Genomic DNA, 19,635 nt, shown 5'->3' with positions numbered 1-19,635 from the left:
GATGCTTACCCAGCCTTCTCTTAAAGACCCCCAAGGTAGGGGAGAGCACTGCCTCCCTTGAAGCCCATTCCAAATTTTGGTCACCCTTACCAGGAAGAAATTTTTCCTGATATCTAGCCTAAATCTGCTCTCTGTCAGTTTGTGACCATTGTTCCTTGTTATCCCAAGAGACGCCCTGGTGAACAGAGCATCTCTGATCCCTTGCTGCGCCCCACTAATGAATTTGTAGGCAGCCACAAGATCACCTCTCAGCCTTCTCTTACGGAGGCTGAAGAGGTCTAGGTCCCTTAGTCTCTTCTCATAGGGCTGGCCCTCCTCTGGACCTTCCTGAGTCTATCAACATCCCTCTTGAAGTATGGTGCCCAAAACTGGACACAGTACTCCAACTGCGGTCTGACCAATGCCACATAGAGGAGAAGTATCACCTCCTTAGATCTATTTGTCATGCATCTGCTGATGCATGATAAAGTGCAGTTAGCTTTGCTGATGATTTCCTCACACTGACGACTCATGTTCATCTTGGAGTCCACTATGGCTCTGAGATCCCTTTCCGCTTCTGTGCTGCTGAGAGGGTCGTTTCCTAGCCAGTAGGTGTGCTGGATATTTTTATGCCCTAGGTGCAGCACTCTGCATCTGTCCTTGTTGAACTGCATCCTGTTGTGTTCTGCCCACTTTTCCAACCTGTCCAGGTCTGCCTGCAATTGTTCCCTACCCCCACAGTGTGCACTTCACCCCACAATTTAGTATCATCTGCAAACTTGGACAGAGTACACTTCACACCCACATCCATCTGCTTTTAGATGATGAATTCATTCCATGGTGCTGGACTTGGGAGCAAGGACAAAGTAGAGTCACGTCAGTTAACTCCACATATGTTTGAACACTGATAGTTAGAATTTATTCCTGACAACTTTTGCTAGCTTTCATGTAACAAGGAGTTGGAAGGTGATGCAAAAGCACAAGCTCATATGAATCATCACATGTAACTGTCAGCCAATTCAAGGTGCATCCTTGTCTTTGTTTCCATATACCACAGAAATGAATGACCAAGATGAAGAATTGTCCAGTAGTTGGTGCGTTGGTTCCTGAGTGCGTGCCCTTGCTTCACCACAGACTTTCTGTATCATCTTGGCCCGGTCATTTAATCTCTCTGTGCCTCAGTTCCTTATCTTTGCACTAGTAACAGTTCTTTTCACAGAGGTGTTTTGAGGATAAATACATTAGGTATGGTGGGACCCTCAGATTCTGTGGTAATGAGCCATGTAAGCACAACTCTTAGCACACCCAGCCATAGGTGCCAACTTTTCTTTTCGCTGGAGGGGGCATAAGAAGATGGACACGTAGAAAGTTTTACACATTTTAGGTGACAGCCCTCTTCCCAAGGGTGGCCAGGGCCCTTAGGCCCCCACTTATTTGGCACCTCTGCACCCAGCGTAAGGTAAAAGATGTGGGTAAAATCGATTTGTGGCTGAACTTGGACCCCAAGGTGGTTTTCAGATGGCTGTTCACATGTGAAAAAAATTGAAGCCCTTTCTTTTTTCTTAAACAGATATTTTTAATTATTCTCCGAGCTTTACAGCTGCTCTGCCGACTTGTGCTGTCTCTCCAGCCCATTCCTCTGAAGGAGGTGGCAGGAAAGGTAGGATTCACTGATGTGCAAAATAAAGGGATTTATTATGTGGGGGTCTTTGATCTGACCTTTGAAATAATAAGGAAGATTTGCATGATGTAAATGAGGATCAAAAATGTAGGCTAAGGACCAAAAAATACTCCAGAAAAAGAGCTAATTAGAGCACAGTTGCAGTCATAAGAACTTAAGTGCCATTTACTGGGTCAGACCATAGGTCCGTCTTGCCCAGTCTCCCGTGTCACATGGCGGCAAAGAATGGATGCTGAAAGGGAGAGTGAACTGGATATGATCACCAGGGTTTTTTCCACTGTTCCTCTCTCGCTTGCAGCCTCCAGCATTTGAAGTCTAGGAAGTTCCGAGTTATTTAACTTCAGGTACCATTTTAAATAAATTAAGCTAGCAAAAGTGTTTCCGGTTTAAGGGTTTTTATTTCAGTTCAATTGAATCTTGTTGCTAATTAATTTATGCTAAATAGAAAGAAGCCTTTTTATAACTGGAATAAGGGCCTTTGCACTGATGTAACTTAAAGCAGTTTAAAATCAAGCCTGAAATTAAATTAATGTGATTTACACAATCCCCTGGGCTGCAGAATGTCCTTTACCACTCCTCTTTGGTGGCCAAGGCCTGGTATATGTTACAGAGTTTTATCAACAAAGATTGTTGTTTGTTGCCAGAAGTTTTGCATGCCTCTACACAGATATCAGCCAATAAAACCCAGCATTTCTCTCCTATTTTTAAATGTTCCTAAGAGGTATTTCAACTTCAAATTAAGAAGTTGTTGAACTGAATAAAATAAAATAGAGAAAATACTCTTTCTGCACCTGGAGAAGAGGATACAGCTGTCAGAAGATGACTTATCACTTCAGTAAACTGGTTACAGTTGCTTAGCCAGTGACTTGCCGTAGAGCTGCCTAATTAAAAAAAAAAATGTACTGCCTGACTTTTAAATTTATTTAAAATGATATACTAGATTACCAGTTACTAGGTATTAATATAGGTTGTCTTAGTTTCCTATCTAATTTTACACGGGATTATTTAAAAAAAAGAAAAGAGTGTATTTAAGTCAGAACGTATAATTTAAATTTTTAAAAAATTGTATATAAGTAATTGATTTATATCCAACCTATTTTCCATCTCTCTCACTTGAAATGGAGCCTAAGTAACAAGCTATGCACCTTTAAAGGCAGACAATCTGTATTCACAGAGTCTTCCTTTCACTTGGCTAGGGACACTGAGCACAGCCTCTTTGAAGCGTATGAAATGGTTTTTTTCAGCCATTTGCCTGAAGGCTTAGCGTTCCCTGGGACATCCAGATCAACAGTAGTACTAAACTGACAACATTTTGTTCTGCCTCCACATAGCCCAGTTAGCTGAAGTTGGAGTGTGACTAACAACACGTTTCTTTCTTGTACAAAAATGAAAGTTGCTTCCTTTGTTTTCAGGGGAAGAGCTCCTCTAAGAGGCCCTCTGTAAGTGGCATGACAAAAGAGCAGGAGGGCTCTGCTAGAAATCCTAAAAAAAGCTCTGGCCCAAGAGCTAAGCAAAAGGAGGCACTCTTAGACAATGCAGGAGCAGATAAGAAACCCAAGAAATCGGACATCCCTGGTATTAAAAGGGCGAGTAAGTCAAAAATGGCTAAGCATGTCCAGGAACAGAAGGAATCAAGTGCTGAGGAAGGCAGCCCAGGAGAAAAAGAAGAAGTGCTAAGGACCAAAAATAATCGCCGAAGAAGTGTAGCCTCAAAAGTGTCTTACAAAGAGGAGAGTGGAAGTGGTGGGGACAGTGATTCAGAGTTTGAGGCTTCACAGGAAGAGAGTAGTGTCTCCGATGAGGATTTTGAAATTGTTCCTAGAAAACAGAGGAGGTCATCAGGGCCCCAGAAACCAGGGGTCACAGTCAAAAGCTGCAGGAAAGCTGGGCCTTTAGAATCAAAGCTACCCAAGAATTCAGGTGAAGCTGAGCATGCATTGGCAAAAAAGGCTTCCTCGGGCTCTTTTAATTCACCCAAGAAAAGGAACAAAATAATTTCTACTGATGAGGATGATATGGAGCCGGAGATGGTGAAAGTGACAAGCACAGACCAATGGCTTGAGGTTTTTGTGGAGCGGGAAGACAAGTGGGTCTGTGTGGACTGTGTTCATGGCACTGTCAATCAGCCCCAGCTCTGCTTCAGATATGCCACAAAGCCAGTGTCCTACATTGTGGGGATTGACAATGATGGGTGCGTAAAGGACATCACACAAAGGTATGACCCTGCATGGATGACCTTGACGAGGAAGTATCGCGTGGACCCTGAGTGGTGGGAAGAAACTTTGCAGCCATATAAGAGCCCCTTTGTGGAAAGAGACGAGAAGGAAGAAATGGAGGTAAATGTTATCAGCCCCTCAGGGTATTTCATACCAAGAGCCAAATCCAGGAGTCCAGACTTGGGCAAAAATCATTGATTGATTTTCCCTAAAGGTGTTGAGGTTTAAATGCCGCAGTATTTGCTGTGTGGTGTTTTCAGTCTGGACTCACTAAAAAGGAATATATAACATTACTCACAGGAAATAAATAAGATGGGGGCTGTTCAGCAAGGACTGTGTAGTTTGTTGCACAGACAGGAATTCCTGTGTACTTTGTTGCACAGACAGGAATTTTCGTTGCTGTTAAACCCTGGAGAACAAACTTGCCTGTGGGTTATTCCATTAATCTTGAAGGCATTAGTTACACCAGGAATGCTTTGCTCCCTTGACTTGCCCATTTGTGCTGGAGCTTGTGATTTTTTTCTTTGACCCAGTTTGTAGAAAGCCAGTCTGTTGTCTTCTTTAAAATGCTAGTGTGAAAGAGGGTTATTTTCATGATTCATGCAGTTTCAAGTTAAGCTTCAAGATCAGCCCCTGCCGACAGCCATTGGAGAGTACAAAAATCACCCTCTTTACGCACTAAAGAGGCATCTTCTGAAATACGAGGCCCTCTATCCTGAGACAGCTGCTATTTTAGGCTACTGCAGAGGAGAAGCTGTGTATTCCAGGTGAGATGTACATGTTGGTCACCTGTGCATAATTATTTTATGAAGCTAAGGGGGCTGGACAGAGGCAAGATGGGCCTGTGTATCTTTGTGGTCCACAGAGTTGTAGACAGTTGCTTCCTTCTGACCTCTTTAGGGACTGTGTGCACACGCTGCACTCAAGAGACACCTGGCTAAAGCAAGGGCGAGTAGTGAGGATCGGAGAAGTGCCCTACAAGGTAAGAGAAGTTGGCATGTCATGTATGCCTTCTGACATTGCACAGTCCTTTGCATTGCACAGTCCTTTGCGTTCTTCCCGTTAGTTGCACAAACACAATGTGCAGGGTGGGCTCGGCAGTGAGGGTGGTCATAGATTTCTTTCCCTCTAAGCAGCAGGGGTTGCCATGCTGTAACTTCTGGTTTAGTTGAGGATCCATCAGCTAGGTATCAACTCTTCTCAAAGCATCATCATTGTTTGCTCTTTACTGCCAAAGGGTTCCAATCCGCTTTGGGGATTCCTGGCTTATTCAGAGCCTTCTGGGACCTGGGATGGAGTGATTTGGCTCCAGTTAGCTACACTGTGCCTCAGCACATGAAACGTAAGCAAGAACTAATGGATGTCATAATAACAAACTATGAAACAGGCATCCCTTTCCTCCCGTACCCATCTCCTTTGGTCTCCAAGAAAAATCGATTTGTTCCTAAAATGTCATAAATGTAGCCACTGTCTTTGTACAGATGGTGAAAGGATATTCCAACCAGGCGAGGAAGGCACGACTGGCAGAGCCCGCCAACCGAGATAAAGACGACTTGGCTCTGTTTGGCTTATGGCAGACAGAGGAGTACCAGCCTCCTGTGGCCGTGGATGGAAAGGTAGCCAGGAGGGGAGCAGCTTGTATGTATACACAGTGTGGAAATTTGGAGTGAAGATGTAGGGTTTATAATTTCCAAAATAGCTTTGTGTTAAGAAGTGGATTGGTTTTGAGCACCTGCTCCCAGTTTTCTCAAAATTCAGGGGTGCCCAGGTCTGGGGTTTATAGATTGTGTTAATTATCATTCCAGCTTTTAGTCCTCCTTCACATGGGCCCCCATTTTGTGATGGGCAAATAATTGTGAATGGGATCCTGTGATTGTGAATAAAACAGGTCTACAATTAAGGCTTTTCACAACTCTCAGCTGCTTGGCTTTCTACACCCATTGTCTTAGTAACAAAGCCCAGATGATGAATTATACATGTAGGGATGTGATGTGAACATGACTAAAATGCAGGTGCAAAATATAGGTCAGCCTTTGAAAATGCATCTTTTTTAACTTAATTTGACTTTTAAAAGAATGTCACTGTGGGTTGTGGTGAATTAAAAAAGGAACAGCTAAGCAAATACACATTGCATATCTCTCCAAATATGCAAGCAGATAGCATAGGAATGTCCGTCCATCCCTGAAGAACATGAGTATTCACTTTTCTTTTTAATTTTGCCTGGAACAGGTGCCCCGGAATGAATATGGAAACGTTTACCTCTTCCTGCCCCGTATGTTACCAGTAGGCTGCGTGCAGCTAAAGCTTCCTAACTTGAATAGAGTGGCACGGAAACTGGGCATCGACTGTGTTCAAGCCATCACTGGATTTGATTTTCATAGCGGCTATTCACATCCGGTGTACGTTAAGGAGCTGTGTTTGGGCTGTGAGGATGTTTGCACGTTGTATGAGTTGTGTACTTTAGGCTAAATGAATAGGTCCTGCTATTTTAATGTTAAGGCAGAACACCTTAGGGCAAACTCTGGCACATGACATTACAAGAACCCAGAGTAGTGGTCTCAAGTTGCAGCAAGGGAAGTTTAGGTTGGATATTAGGATAAACTTTCTCACGAGGTGGGTAGTAAAGCACTGGAACAGGTTACCCAGAGAGGTCGAATCTCCATCCTTGGAGGTTTTTAAGACCAGGCTAGACAAAACCTTGGCTGGGATGATCTAGTTGCGGCTGGTCCTGCTTGGAGCAGGCGGTTGGACTAGATGACCTCCTGGGGTCCCTTCCAACTCTATTTTTTCTATGGTAACAGAATTCAGCTCAAATGGTTGTCCTCTAATTTTCCCTTGGCATCCATTTCTGCTCTGGAGGGGTAGGGAAACCACCCTTGTAGGCCCTTTATGTTAGCTGGTTCTCTGAATACCCGCTAACCTTTGATTTATGATCCATTGGTGTACGTTTACTGGATTTCTTTTTTCCTGGAGCAGCTGACGTGTCCTTTTGGTACGTAAACTGATGTATGATTGTGTTCTTTTTTCCAGCACTGATGGCTACGTAGTCTGTGAAGAATACAAAGAGGTGCTTGTTGCAGCCTGGGAGAATGAACAAGCAGAGATGGAAAGGAAGGAGAAGGAGGTGAGAATTGTTTTCACAGTTTCTTTGTTTGTAGTAACGGGTTGACTTCGCTTGAAGGGCAAGCGCATGGCAAATATTGGTATTGCAGTTCTACATTTTGATAACACCACTCAGCCAGAAAAATCCCCAGACACTTAAGTTTCAATCTGATAGCCAGCCTGCAGGGTGGGGTTTGATCCACTGCAACACTGCCGACACCTCTGGAGCAGAACACAGAAGTGATGTAACATGGTTACAGCAATACTGCAGAATTGTTTAGAACAAAAAATGAAGAATCCGTGTCCTGGGTTACTTTGAGGAGTTGCTTTACTGCCCTCTAAACTGGGATATGCCAGGAGCCAGTGACATTTAGTTTTGTTTGTATAGGAAATATTGCATTTGTACTGTCATGTCACTACTTTTTAAAGGGTATCAAGCATAGTAGATCCTCAGTAATAATGCAGTGCATTTAAATTAAGATAAACAATTCCTGATTTAGTCTAAATATTAAAAAGGTCTCTTGTGGTCCTGATTCCCGCCTCAGAACGTTTCTTAATTAAACTAACAATTCCACATAGAAACGAGAGAAGAGAGCGCTGGGGAACTGGAAACTGATGGTGAAAGGACTTCTCATAAGGGAGAGATTGAAGCAACGCTACTGCAATAAGGTATTGTGTATTTCTTTTACTAGTGATGTACTTTCCCAGAGAGGATTTCCCTTCTGGAGGCAAATATTAGTAGGAGTTTAATTATTGCACTGGATTGTTAACATTTTTGTTCAGTTCCTACACTCTCATTTTAGCTGCTGTTGATTTCACTCCTGCGATGGCCCAAATGGGTAACCTGAGCATGTGTTCATCTTTTACACAGCCCAATTAAGTACTTCCCCAGTTCATCTGAAAACACATCCAAAGAGTGTTGTTTTGCTAGTCAGCTGTTCCATGTGCTAACTGTTGCCTATGAAGAAGCTATTGGACTGTTTTAACTTCATTTGTTAATGCTGTTATGTTTCTCTCTTCAGCACATCCTGCTCCGATCCCTTCTGATATTGCTGCAGGTGGTGTTTCACTGCATGCTTAACCACTTAAGATTCATTTAACCTTTAGCTGCATTTGAACTTAGAATTTTATAATGTCAAAAGTCATACACGTTCAGTTAGTAGGTCATAGATTTCAAAAATCTCTTTGCTCAGGATTTCTTGCCTTTTCTTCTCACTAACTGGTACTAGGGTTAGAGCAAGACTTCACTCAGCCACATCACCTGATGAAGTTTCATCCCTGTGAAACAGATGATGAGCCCTTCTGAACCATGTATCGTGATTTTATATATTGTTCTGCATATTCCTTTTGTGGACTTTTTACACAGGCCAGAGTGTGGAGTGGCAAAGTGGTCTGTGTCAGTTTGCATTATGAAGTAAAATTATTTTGTCCCTTTATCTTTTTTTCACCACACAAGGTTAACAATATTAAGGCCAGTTTATTTTTTACACTTTATTGACTGATGAATGTTTTTCCTTGAGTTGAACTAATACTGCATATTCTGGAAATGGAGTCATACTCTTTTGTTTAGGGAGTTACTTATCTCCTCTTCTTAGACCAGTGCCACTACCTACTGCAGTATCTTCCACGATCGTGAGACTAGAGTATGGCAAGAGTGAGGGAGCTTCTTAGGAAGTGCTGATTAGAGTGAAGTTTAGAGCATTTCACAGCATTCGTATGTATCTTTTCCAGAGCGAGACCTCTAGGATGGAAAAAGGAGCTGGATTTTCTTCTGATGAAGAGGAAGGGCCAAGTTCAGAGACTCCAGCAGAGGATGTGGCTGCTTTTTGGCCTCTAAATCGACAAGTGGAGAAACAGTTTGAAGAGAAGAAAGTCAGAAAGAGCAAGCGGGAAAAGAAAGGAGAAGCGGCACATTTGTTTCCCTTTGAGAAGTTATGAACAGAACAGACCTTTCTTTGCATTTGGTTTCCAGATGCAAGGAGGAGGTGCTTGTTTTCTTCCTTGTAAATAATTACCGAGTGTGGAAGTATGTTTGACACTTTCCACTAGCTTGGGTTTGAATGAGGAGTCTTAGTTGTATAAATACAGCAGTGAGGAGATATGGTTGTGTATAAAAAATATATCACGCGAGCTTAATGGCCCAGTAAGAGTCTTCAGCTCTCTTGTGTTTGCATTTCTGAAGACACAAAAATAATACAAAGACCTTCTCTCCAATCTAGCATCAAGAGCTGTCTTAAACGACAAACTGGATCCATTTTATCCCCACTTGTTTTGGAGTTATGGGTAAGTGCATTATCCTTTTCGTCCAGGGAGTTTTGAAGACCAGATCTATAGATTATCTTCTGAGAAGAGTGACCTACTGCAGGTATTTTTTCCCTTTAGCCATGTATTGTCACCACCCAGTTTATTGTTGCATCTTTTTTGGCCTGTCTCCTTCCCCTAGTTTTGCTTGTTTGTTAGAGAACATAAGCAACTGCTGTTAAGTGATACCAGGTATGCTATTATTACAGTTCTGGAGGCAACCCCCTAGTAGAGTCTCAAATGAACAGTATAATAGAATGTTTACTCCTATCATCACAAAAGTGCAAATGTCTTCTATAGGCCTTTAAGAACCTGGAGGAGTCTTAACTTTTACTTCCTAGTGAACTCAGGTCCTTTTGAGAACTTGATTTTATTTTTCAAGTCTTAAATCATCCCTTCCATCAGCTCTTTTGTGGGAAAAGAAAAAGCACCTCATGTTTGAGTCTTGTCCTCACTTTTGGATACTATCATGTTGTAATTCTTAAGTTTTGGAGGGAGGAGTTATGTCATTTTAACTCATTTGGAAGTACAGTAACTGTACCTCTACTGCTGAGTCACTCTTCCTTCAGGTCAGTTTTGATAATGAAAGTAGATTAGAGTATGCTACTTAAGGATTTGCAAGATAGGCTAAGTGCTGTTGTGATTAATCAAATTAAGTGTAGGGATTTAGCAATTTGGTAAATGTTCTCGTTTTCTGTAGCAAGTTTCACATTCTGGATCTTTCCTAGCACTCTGAAACTTGTGTTTCAAATAGTGTAAGGGAATTTAAATCCACAGAAATTGTTTTCATACAGTTTTAAATGGAAATATTCAATCTGGTTTTCACAATTGTTTTTGGAACACCTATATTGACCTGACTGTATCCCTTTAGAGTAACCTTATCTTTTCTTATTCTCATTGTAATATATGGAAAGGAAGATTAGAAATATAGAAAAAAAGTAATTATTTTTGTACTGGACTTTGGTATAAAGTAGAATAAATAAATAAAGTACTGTTATTCCTTTTTTAGAGGGATGATTTTTAGTGATGTATCTGTGTTGAATTATTAATTATAAAAGTCACATTTCAAAACACTGTAAGACCTGGTATTGAACAGAAAACCCCTATTTAAAAAAAAGTTCACCGTTTTCACTCTGATTTAGCTTTTTTGCATTTGTGTTTCCAGGGTAATACTAGTATAAGAAACGAAGGTGTCTTTTTTATTTCACACCTGACATTGGGCTTGTAGGTAAGGCTTCAAGGGAAACTTGCAGGAGTTATCAATACTGCTGTAGTGACAGCAGTCTTGCTGTTAATTCTGCCCTTGCACGTATCTGAATTAAGGGCCTGAATCAGGCTCCTACTTAAGTTAGCAAGTCTTCATTTACTTAACTGGGCAGTAGATCTAACCCTAAAATGATAGCACCCCATCAACAGAGGCATTCTGGTGCAGAACAAGCTCCTATGTAGAGTTGTGGGGTCTGTCAGGGCACTAGAGGCCTCAATTCTATACAGACCAAATAAGAGAAATATTATTGCTGCAATGGTTACTATAGAAACTTTATTTGTGTGTAGGAAACTATGAATTCTGACTTGCCCTACACTGTGGAGATTCCTTTCTATGAAAGGAATCAGTTTTGCTTTCAAACCATGTATATATTCAAAACAAGCTACAGGCCAGCTATTTAAAGGTGTCCTGATTCCATAAAATGCGAGGCCTCTTTCAAAAAATATACTGTACTCACTGGATGAATCACAAAGGTTTAGTGTAGTGGGGCACAACCTTTTGGCCCTGTGGATCAGATGAGGGGCATGAGACTGGTATCAGGAAAAGGGCCTAGGGTGCCCCGCATCCAACCCTACATGCCTGATGTTACATGCAGGGCCATAGCCTAGAGGATGGATCTGGTAAGTGGACCAGGGGGTGAATACCCTGTCTTAGTGCTTTCCAAGAAACTTTGTGGAGACCAGCACGTTACCTTTACTCAAAATGTAACTTGGGCAAAAAAAGAGTTAAATAAATGGCTTGCTCAGCGAGGCTTATGCAGCACGTCTATCCCAAATTGTAGTTTAGGCACTCCCAAACTGCCTCTTCAACAGTACATTACCTCACCTTCTAGCAAATCAGTTGCTATGACCTTGCCTCTTGCTAGGAACTAAACTAATAGTAACTGTAAACTTGCTATTATAGAGATATAAAGTGCAATGGTGTAACAAGTTGGTTAAGAAGCTCTGAACAATTGCATTAAAAATGCTACCTCTGGAATTCATAAAAGCTGCGAAGGAAAGGATCTGGCAAAGATGGAACAAAAAAAGCACAGAGTCATTTGAAAGAAGTTTAATGGCATATACAAAAGGTCAATTCTTCCATAGAAAAAGGATTCCAACCCACCCCCCTGGCCCCAATTTACAGTACATGAATGCTAGTGTTTTCTCAAGTTTGGAAAGCAGAAACATTTTTCCCCAGAGGGACACACACAACTATCCATTAGACACACTGAAAGACATGCTTCAGAGGTTCAGGGACAGACATGAATTCCTCAAGTCTCTTTATAGCCCCATACTTTCTATTCAGACTATTTGCATATCTAAAGCAACCTTAGCAAGCGGCTGCCCATCCAAGGGTGCCTGTACACGTGCAGCAAAGCTACTCCAGTTAATAGTGCGTCAGAGCAAACTTGATCAATTGAGTCTGCTCAATTGCGTAGTACTTGCCACACTGGAAGAAGTGGATGCTTTAACTAAAGCCACCATTTTTCAGTGCAAGGATGCCGATACATGTGGTGCCCTGGATGCTTTAATTAAACCGGTTCTTGGAGCCACCCTAATTAAAGTGCCCCTCCTTTCCCCACCCCTGGGCACATGTATAAATGCCCCAAGTGATTTCACTGGGACAGAATAAGGCCCTGGGCATTTGAAACTGAACTGACAATGTCTGAATGCCTACAAAAATAGAAGGATGCTCTTTAACTAAAATTTGTTCAGAACAACAACTGGGGAGAGCCCGTTACCTAAAAACTCTTCCTTTACTTTTTAATACCATTTTTGTGCAAAGAATTAAGCGTTCATCTAAAAGGGAAGCAGATATGGCCACAGCCAAAAAGCCAGGCAAACCATTTGGAGCTTTATACCCTCTTTAGAAACAATTCTATGCTATTTTTAATCACAAGTACTTTTGACAGCAGAAAACTGTAAACATGAACATAAGGTTAAATATGGAGTTATTTTGTGTCCCACCATGAAATAAAACTCATGATTTAAGTTATTTAGGTTTACAAGATTTAAAGATTAAGCAGGACTACTTTGAAGGATTTAGATCTCAAGGAAGAAGTTATTTGTTTGGTTTGCAAATGCAGTGGTGGGGCATTTAACTCTTTAGTCCAGATTTTGGCTTTCATGACATAGCATAAAGTGAAATGGAGTGTTTTCATTGCCTTCATTAAGTAAAATACACAGCACACACATACTGTATAAAATAGCAAACAACGTGTAGGAGTACTTACTAAGCTGGACAAGTTTTGCTTCAGGATCTCAGGTTTCTACCCCTTTCCCCACTTCCTCCAATAAAGAGGTGGAGGACCTTAAAAGATGGAATTTAAAATTACTTTCAAGCTCCATCCTCTCCCCATGAAAAGATATTAGTGATCTTGGGTACAAAAGCTAAGACCGTTTAGTTTGTCTAGGGTCCTGACTTTGGAAAGGACCTTGTCCAGCACGTTCTGAAAACCAGGTACCTTTAAAAGTCATCTCAGCCTACTGCCCGCGATCCAATTTATATTTTTTTTAAACCCTTGGTTCAAGCGACCCTTATGCCTATTTTTTCTCTAATTACTGAAGACCAAGAGTCTAACACAGCTTTCACATGTATGCAAAGTTGCTTTTGTATATTAACACACGGGTTTTTTGCAATGTACACACCTACGTGAGAAAGTGAGATAGGAAGGTACACAAACACACTAAAGACTGCAAGTTGTAGATTACATGATAAAACTTGTCCACCGGGAGATTATACTAACCTGCCTCATTTAAAGAGGCCAGAAAACACTTGTTTAGAGGCAAATACTGCTTCTCACCCACTCCAGACTTTTTAAGTCAATTTCACTGGCTTACTACAAAGCAGTAGCCTGTAAAATTGCATTTTTTGTGCTTATGTGTTCAGCGAATAAACAATTACACCCAACTGAGCTCTTTGGTGATGTGCCTTAGGCATGTTGTAATAGCCTGAAACCTCATGCACTAAGCTTTACAGACTCCAGTGCAAAGAGAGCAAAAAGGAGCTCTTCCATCTTCATTGCTGTTTTTTTGCTGGAACTCGGGATTTGGCAATTACAATAGGAACTGCAGACAGCAGTGCAATCATCAAAGCCCACAGAGGACGGTAGAAGAGCCACCCCACGGAGATGGTCAGCAGGGAGAGAGAGGTGGCTATGCAGAAGGCAAAGGCTTTCAGGCCAATATTAACCAGGTCTCTGACAACAGGAAACCAATCCACTGTGGTAGGGAAGAAAACCAAGAAAGAAGCATGTGACAATGCAATCATTTGTAAGATTTTATATTGCCAAAAGATTGGGAAATGATACCCAAAATTATCAACTCTAGGTGAATGGAAAGACTCCCATTTACATCAACAAATACTAGACAGTGCTTACATAAGATCTCAAATCACTTCAGACATTGTTGAAACAAGACTCCACTTCTCAGGGAGGCAAGCAAGGAGCACTGACTGACCTGCTAGCTGAAGAGTGGGACAAAGACAAGTTCAGTGCCTTGTGCAAGAGAGCTGGAACCCAACTGTGATTCCCACAAGGCCTGTCCCATTATAAACTAAAGATAGCCCTTGTGCTGATGGACAATAAACATGTGTGAAAGGGTTACAGAAGGCAAGAAAAGGTTTCAAAGTGTTCACATTTCACTCCAGACCAGAAACTGCATTTGTTTTATGGAAAATTCAATCCAATTCTGCAGACATCTCTCACAGTTGTAATACTTTTCCAGACAGTCTATTTCAGAACAAGTAACTTTGGACTCAAGTTGATGCAAGTTTGATGCAACAAACAGCTTTCACCAAATTTATTGCATCACTTTCCTCAGTCTAAGGTAAGAGCAACTCGGAAGTCCTGTTTTTGTTGTCTGTACCGCACCCACCCAGCACAATAGTCCTGTGGTCCACATGGTTCAGGAATGGGGGCTCTAGATACTACTGCAATAAGACTTAAGGTACATGGCAGCTCTGTATGCAGCTAGCAGCTGGTTGGACTCTGCAGCATGGAGTAGGACTTCCAATCATCTGCACCAGCTGTGCTCTCAGTTTCTAGCTTTAGTAAGTGCATGGCTAGGGTCCACTGGGAACTTGGCTATGAGGCTAGACTGAAACATGACTTAGGCCAGAATTTAAAAGCAGATGGGTGTACACTGCAAGACTTCACTCAGAGTTCACCTGTCCATTAAGCAAGCATTCAGATCTCGATTTTGGTTCTGACCTCCATAGATGTAGAGGCCGACTTCAAAATTCAGATTCAGATCCAAGTTCCAAACCCCCAGAATCCATTTGCCATGTAATGATTGTCATTTGGCCCCAAGGGTTTGGATTCAGGTCTTACCTTCAAACCAATTTTTAATGAAAAAAAAACATACCCAAGGTATAAAGAATTCGGGTCATGAGGTTGATGCCAACAAACATGGCAAGCCAGCCTGCTGCACGAAGGCCCCAGGTCTTCATGGTGTTACTCTCATGCTCTTTCTGAAAGACCTCCTGAAATACAAACATAGTTACACATTTCCAGTTTCTAATTTTCCTTCAGGTTTCTAATCCTGCTGTTTCCAGGGCCTTAAAATGTGCCTCTCCTGTTCAGGACGCAATGCTTTTGAACAGCGACATGCATGTTTACAGCACTTTCAGTGATTCTGTGGGTTATCAGTTACCACAGAAGCAGCCCAATAGGTTACCAAAGAATCCAAAATGCAGCAAAAAGGCCAAGAGTGCTTCTGTTGATCACAAAACATTCTGTCACCCTTTGCAATGTAAGGACAAGTGGGAATTGCTCAATTTTGCTGCTTAGCAAACACTCCAAAGCCTTTACTTCTCAGATTCAAGAAAACACTATTTCCTTAAAAATAAGTGTAACACCTATGAACAAGTTGCTGCGTTCTCATTCCTTATCAGAATGAACGTGGTACAATAAGTAACAGCACTGCTATAGCAGGGAGCAGACGAGCCAAACAAACCTTTTTGTATAATAAAGATACGTGCATGCTTTACTGGATCTGCATTTGGACCCAAATAAAGCAAAGATTTTGCTTTCAAGGAAAAGAAGATTTTACAGATCTGTGTGTACCCTATTAGTAGATTACATTCACAAAATTGTTTAGATGCCTGGGTCTGGTTAAAATGCCTCAGTGAAACATCTCATGAGAAACTGCACTCGCAAGTTACACAAACTAAGTTCTAGGTACAATTGCTCTAAACTGCATTGCCCCACTGGAAACTGGGACTCCATACATTAAAAACTAAGGTTCAGAGCTTGCCCCAAAACAAAAGTCAAAACTTTTTCTCCTCTCTTTCCAGTACAGCCTGTAAACAAGAGCCAGTTCAACTGCTCTTGGGAACTCAAGTGAATTCTTGACATCCAGAATCTTCGCAGCAGGGCATGAAACAATCACTAATGAAAACCAACTTGCCAAGAAAGTAAATGAATCACCAAGTTGTCTGAGCATGCAGGATATATTAGAGTGCGTTTAAGTTGCCTTAGGGTTCACCAGTCAGCTAGACTAGCAATAAATTCATTTCAAACCCTTAGGTCTCTGTAATAAAGGGTGGAGAGAGAAGAATCCCAGGCTTTGCTTAATTAAAAACTAACTTTTTAAAATGTAACCTTTAGAAAGTATTTGAGGGATCATGACACAATTAGCGCCTGCCAAAAAAGCCTTTCATACTCAAGAGAGATGAGAGTCAGTAGCAGAAGGAAGTTATTTTGCATAGTAACTTTAGCTACAAATCACGCTTTAATGACAAAATGAGCAGGGATTAAGCAGTCCAACAGTTCAACTGGGTACCACAAATGTAAGTAGACAGGATTTACATTCTGTTGAGACATAATAGGCATATTCAACCACTTGGGGATTAAGAAGGTGGGTAACAGGCTCACAATTTAAAGCAGGCTATAGCATCTTTCCCTTGAACAATAAAATTAGAGGCAGGAGAGGCAGCACTAAGGCCAGATTTCCCCATCCAGTGGGAGGACTGAAGGAAGTAGATACACGCTACCCAATTTCTGTGCATTGAAAGACGAAGGGAAAGGCAACTCACTGCCCAGCTTATTGCTGTCCTCTCTCATTTCAGAGTTAGCTAGTGTCATAAGTAACTCACCTCAGCAGAGAGATCCCCAACGTATAGAATTTGCAGGACATCACCAGACTTGGCCTGATAAGGAACCAACTGCTCCCCTCGCTGACGAGCAATCACAGTTACCTTGTAAGAGGCAGAAAAAAAGTTAAAGAGCTTTGTGTGTGCCAGCACCAGGACATCAATGGGCAAATTAGGGGAGAATCTGAAGATTTACCACATCTGCTGGGCCCATGTGAGGGTCATCTCCACTCAGACCTGCATAGAAGAATGAAACTCGAAGGTCTCCCACCTGGAAACAAGGGAAAAAACACCAAAAGTTAATAGCAGATTCACTTCGAGATAAGATTCCCCATGAAACTATTCTTTATGAGGCATTTCCAGGTTGTAACACTGCCTAAAAGCTTTGTACTGCCACAAGAGATGTTCATATAGGATTCCTGCATGTGTTTTTTTCCCTAGGCTGAGTCTCAAAAATGAGAGCGCACCTTGACCCATTTTTCAGCAATCCCACCATATGTATGGGAGTCCAGCAATGCCAGGAGTGTTTCACATCACTTCCCTTTCATTAAGGAGAACTGTGTGAGCTAACAGAGCCTTGGCTTATTTTTTTGCTATAATCTGCTCAGCTGCATGGAACAGACCTTGAAAATTGCACAGACCAGTGAGGCACAGATGAAATCCACTTCTGCTAGAGCAGCAGTGGCACAGTCCCATTTCTTTTTATTTACTAGCCTGCCAATTTAATATGTGAAAAAAGATGCTCAAGGACAGCAATAAGGGGTAAAGGCAGAATCGGAGGGTGCCTGTGCACGAGAGCATCAGAGCGGACTTGACTGAGTCTTCTGAAGCCTGGCAATTGCCATGTTTCAGCAGCCTCCTGCATCTCATGTATCAGCATCTCTGTGCTTAAAAATGGCAGCAGGGGTGCTTGAACTAACGCTCAAACAAGGTTCAGTTCAAGCACCCCTGCCGCCATTTTTAAGCGTGAGAAAGCCGATACACAAGTTGTGGTGCCACTTAATTAGAGCAGCTCTCGGAGCTGCTCTAAAGTGCAGTGCAGCACACCCCCCGCCCCACCAACCTGGAGCATGTGTAAAAGTGCCCAAAAGTTTCTCAGATATACAAAAATGAATCACCACCATTAGCCTTTCAGGAAGGGGTTGGATCCTGTATGACTACTCAGCTCTCCCACCTTCTATTTTTATGGAAATAGAGTTTCTAGGAAGCTTGCAAGGCCATGCCTTTCATTTTAAGTTTGCCAAGCAGATTTTAATTGCAGCAGAGAAAAACCAAGGAAAAAACCCTTCATCTTACTTCTGGACGCCTGGGGTTCTCACTATGGTAAAAGTAATTGCCTCCTCGGGTAACATCTGCATGTGGATCTTCCAGGTTTGACAGGCTCATCTGCTTGAAGTTGTCTATTTTGTCAATAAGACCTGAACAGAATAAAGAAGCAAGACTAGGTCTCAAGTAGCACATTAACCTACATTCCATTTCACTATCTCTTCATGGCCAGTTTAGGGACTGCCATTCCAAAAGGTAATGAGCAAAACCCACCCGATTCGAGACCTGTGAGCACAAACACTCATGAACATGAGTCCGTCACTGCGATAAAATAATCAGTAAAGCTAACCGCACTTAATCATGCTAATGCAGGTGCATGACGAACAGGTCCAGGGAGGTGATACCTTTATGTGGCATTGGTCAGGCCAGAATTGGAGTACTGCATCCAGAGGGGTGGGGGGGGTCAGACTCTATCTACTGAGGTCCCTTCCAACCCTAAAATCTATGAAAGAGATCACCCAGTCACCAGATCACCGAGACCACCCAGTCTTGCTCTCATATCATTCACATACAAAGCCATGCACACATTTCTTACCTTTGGAAAGAAAGAACCTGCCCACCTGGACATCAGGAGCAGTCACAGTGAAAGATTCCACAGCCATAGCACTGGGGGACAGAAATAGTTTCCATAAAAATTCTATCATTATGGACATATTTGTGATCAACAACAGATAATAAAAGATCAATGAAGTAGTGATGCAAATCTGAGTGCAAGAGTACCAAAACGTTAAATAGCTGGTGCAATGTAAAAATACCAGGGGCTCACATTCTATCTTAATGGTGTCAGCAATGGACTTGGATGAATAAAAAGGACCACTATAAACATCTAGTCTGGCCTTCTGCATAATACTGGCCTAGCATTTTTATTATAAGCTTCGTGAAGGAGTTACAGATCTAGTTCTGCTAGAGTTCAGAAAGTTATCCAACCTCAATGTAAAGTCCGCATATGACAATTAAATCATTCACATTCCTAGGTAAGTTGTATCATTGTATTTTGAAGAGATGGGAGCCCAAGAAGGGTGGCTGTGCCTTAAGGAAATGATCCTTCAGGCACAAAGCAAGACGATCCCCGAGCGAGGCAAAAGGGGGAAAGGGGCCAGGAGGCTTCCCTGGCTGACCAGAGAAATCCAGGGCAGCCTAAGGGACAAAAGGGGAGCACATAAAAAGTGGAAACAGGGAGAGATCACCAAAGATGAATATACCTCCTCTGCTCGTGCTTGTAGGGAGGCAGTTAGACGGGCCAAAGCTGCCATGGAGCTGAGGATGGCAACCCAAGTAAAAGACAACAAGAAATTGTTTTTTAGATATATTGGGAGTAAAAGGAAGGCCCAGGGAGGAATAGGACCCCTGCTAAATGGGCAGAAACAATTGGTGACGGACAGAGGGGGACAAGGCTGAACTCCTCAACGAGTTCTTTGCCTCAGTGTTCCTAAGTGAGGGGCACAACAAGTCTCTCACTGGGGTTGTAGAGAGGCAGCAGTAAGGCGCCAGACTGCCATGCATAGACCCTGAGATGGTGCAGAGTCATTTGGAAGAACTGGATGCCTTTAAGTCGGCAGGCCCGGATGAGCTCCATCCGAGGGTGCTGAAGGCACTGGCCAACATCATTGCAGAGCCACTGGCGGGAATATTTGAAAGCTCGTGGCGCACGGGCCAAGTCCCGGAGGACTGGAAAAGGGCCAACGTGG

At 42.3% G+C, this 19,635-nt stretch overlaps 2 protein-coding genes across 11 annotated transcripts in view; one reads left to right on the top strand and one right to left on the bottom strand.

The window, feature by feature from the left end:
* Positions 1 to 10,302, top strand: part of XPC (XPC complex subunit, DNA damage recognition and repair factor) — an 80,206-nt gene extending 69,904 nt beyond the window's left edge. For 4 of the 5 annotated variants that reach the window (XM_006017800.3, XM_006017799.3, XM_025196843.1 and 1 more), the window contains exons 8-16: positions 1,550 to 1,639; positions 3,073 to 3,996; positions 4,483 to 4,643; positions 4,777 to 4,858; positions 5,358 to 5,492; positions 6,106 to 6,275; positions 6,907 to 7,000; positions 7,558 to 7,647; positions 8,710 to 10,302. In XM_006017800.3, coding sequence (XP_006017862.1) covers positions 1,550 to 1,639; positions 3,073 to 3,996; positions 4,483 to 4,643; positions 4,777 to 4,858; positions 5,358 to 5,492; positions 6,106 to 6,275; positions 6,907 to 7,000; positions 7,558 to 7,647; positions 8,710 to 8,916 — 1,953 coding nt within the window. In that variant the 3' untranslated portion in view covers positions 8,917 to 10,302. The remainder of the gene's footprint in view (positions 1 to 1,549; positions 1,640 to 3,072; positions 3,997 to 4,482; positions 4,644 to 4,776; positions 4,859 to 5,357; positions 5,493 to 6,105; positions 6,276 to 6,906; positions 7,001 to 7,557; positions 7,648 to 8,709) is intronic. The other variant, XM_025196842.1, reaches the window with a different exon arrangement.
* A 1,284-nt stretch (positions 10,303 to 11,586) lies between these two features.
* TMEM43 (transmembrane protein 43) overlaps positions 11,587 to 19,635 on the bottom strand; it is a 17,325-nt gene continuing 9,276 nt past the window's right edge. For all 6 annotated transcript variants that reach the window (XM_006017796.2, XM_006017797.3, XM_025196841.1 and 3 more), the window contains exons 7-12: positions 18,483 to 18,553; positions 17,918 to 18,039; positions 16,818 to 16,892; positions 16,625 to 16,726; positions 14,893 to 15,010; positions 11,587 to 13,749 (exon numbers count right to left, since the gene is read on the bottom strand). In XM_006017796.2, the coding sequence (XP_006017858.1) occupies positions 13,547 to 13,749; positions 14,893 to 15,010; positions 16,625 to 16,726; positions 16,818 to 16,892; positions 17,918 to 18,039; positions 18,483 to 18,553 (691 nt within the window). In that variant the 3' untranslated portion in view covers positions 11,587 to 13,546. The remainder of the gene's footprint in view (positions 13,750 to 14,892; positions 15,011 to 16,624; positions 16,727 to 16,817; positions 16,893 to 17,917; positions 18,040 to 18,482; positions 18,554 to 19,635) is intronic.

Source organism: Alligator sinensis, unplaced genomic scaffold, assembly GCF_000455745.1.
Source record: "Alligator sinensis unplaced genomic scaffold, ASM45574v1 scaffold839_1, whole genome shotgun sequence".
Classification (NCBI taxonomy): Eukaryota; Metazoa; Chordata; order Crocodylia; family Alligatoridae; genus Alligator; species Alligator sinensis.
Note: the sequence above shows the minus strand (reverse complement) of the source record. Positions and strands in the feature narration are given on the sequence as shown.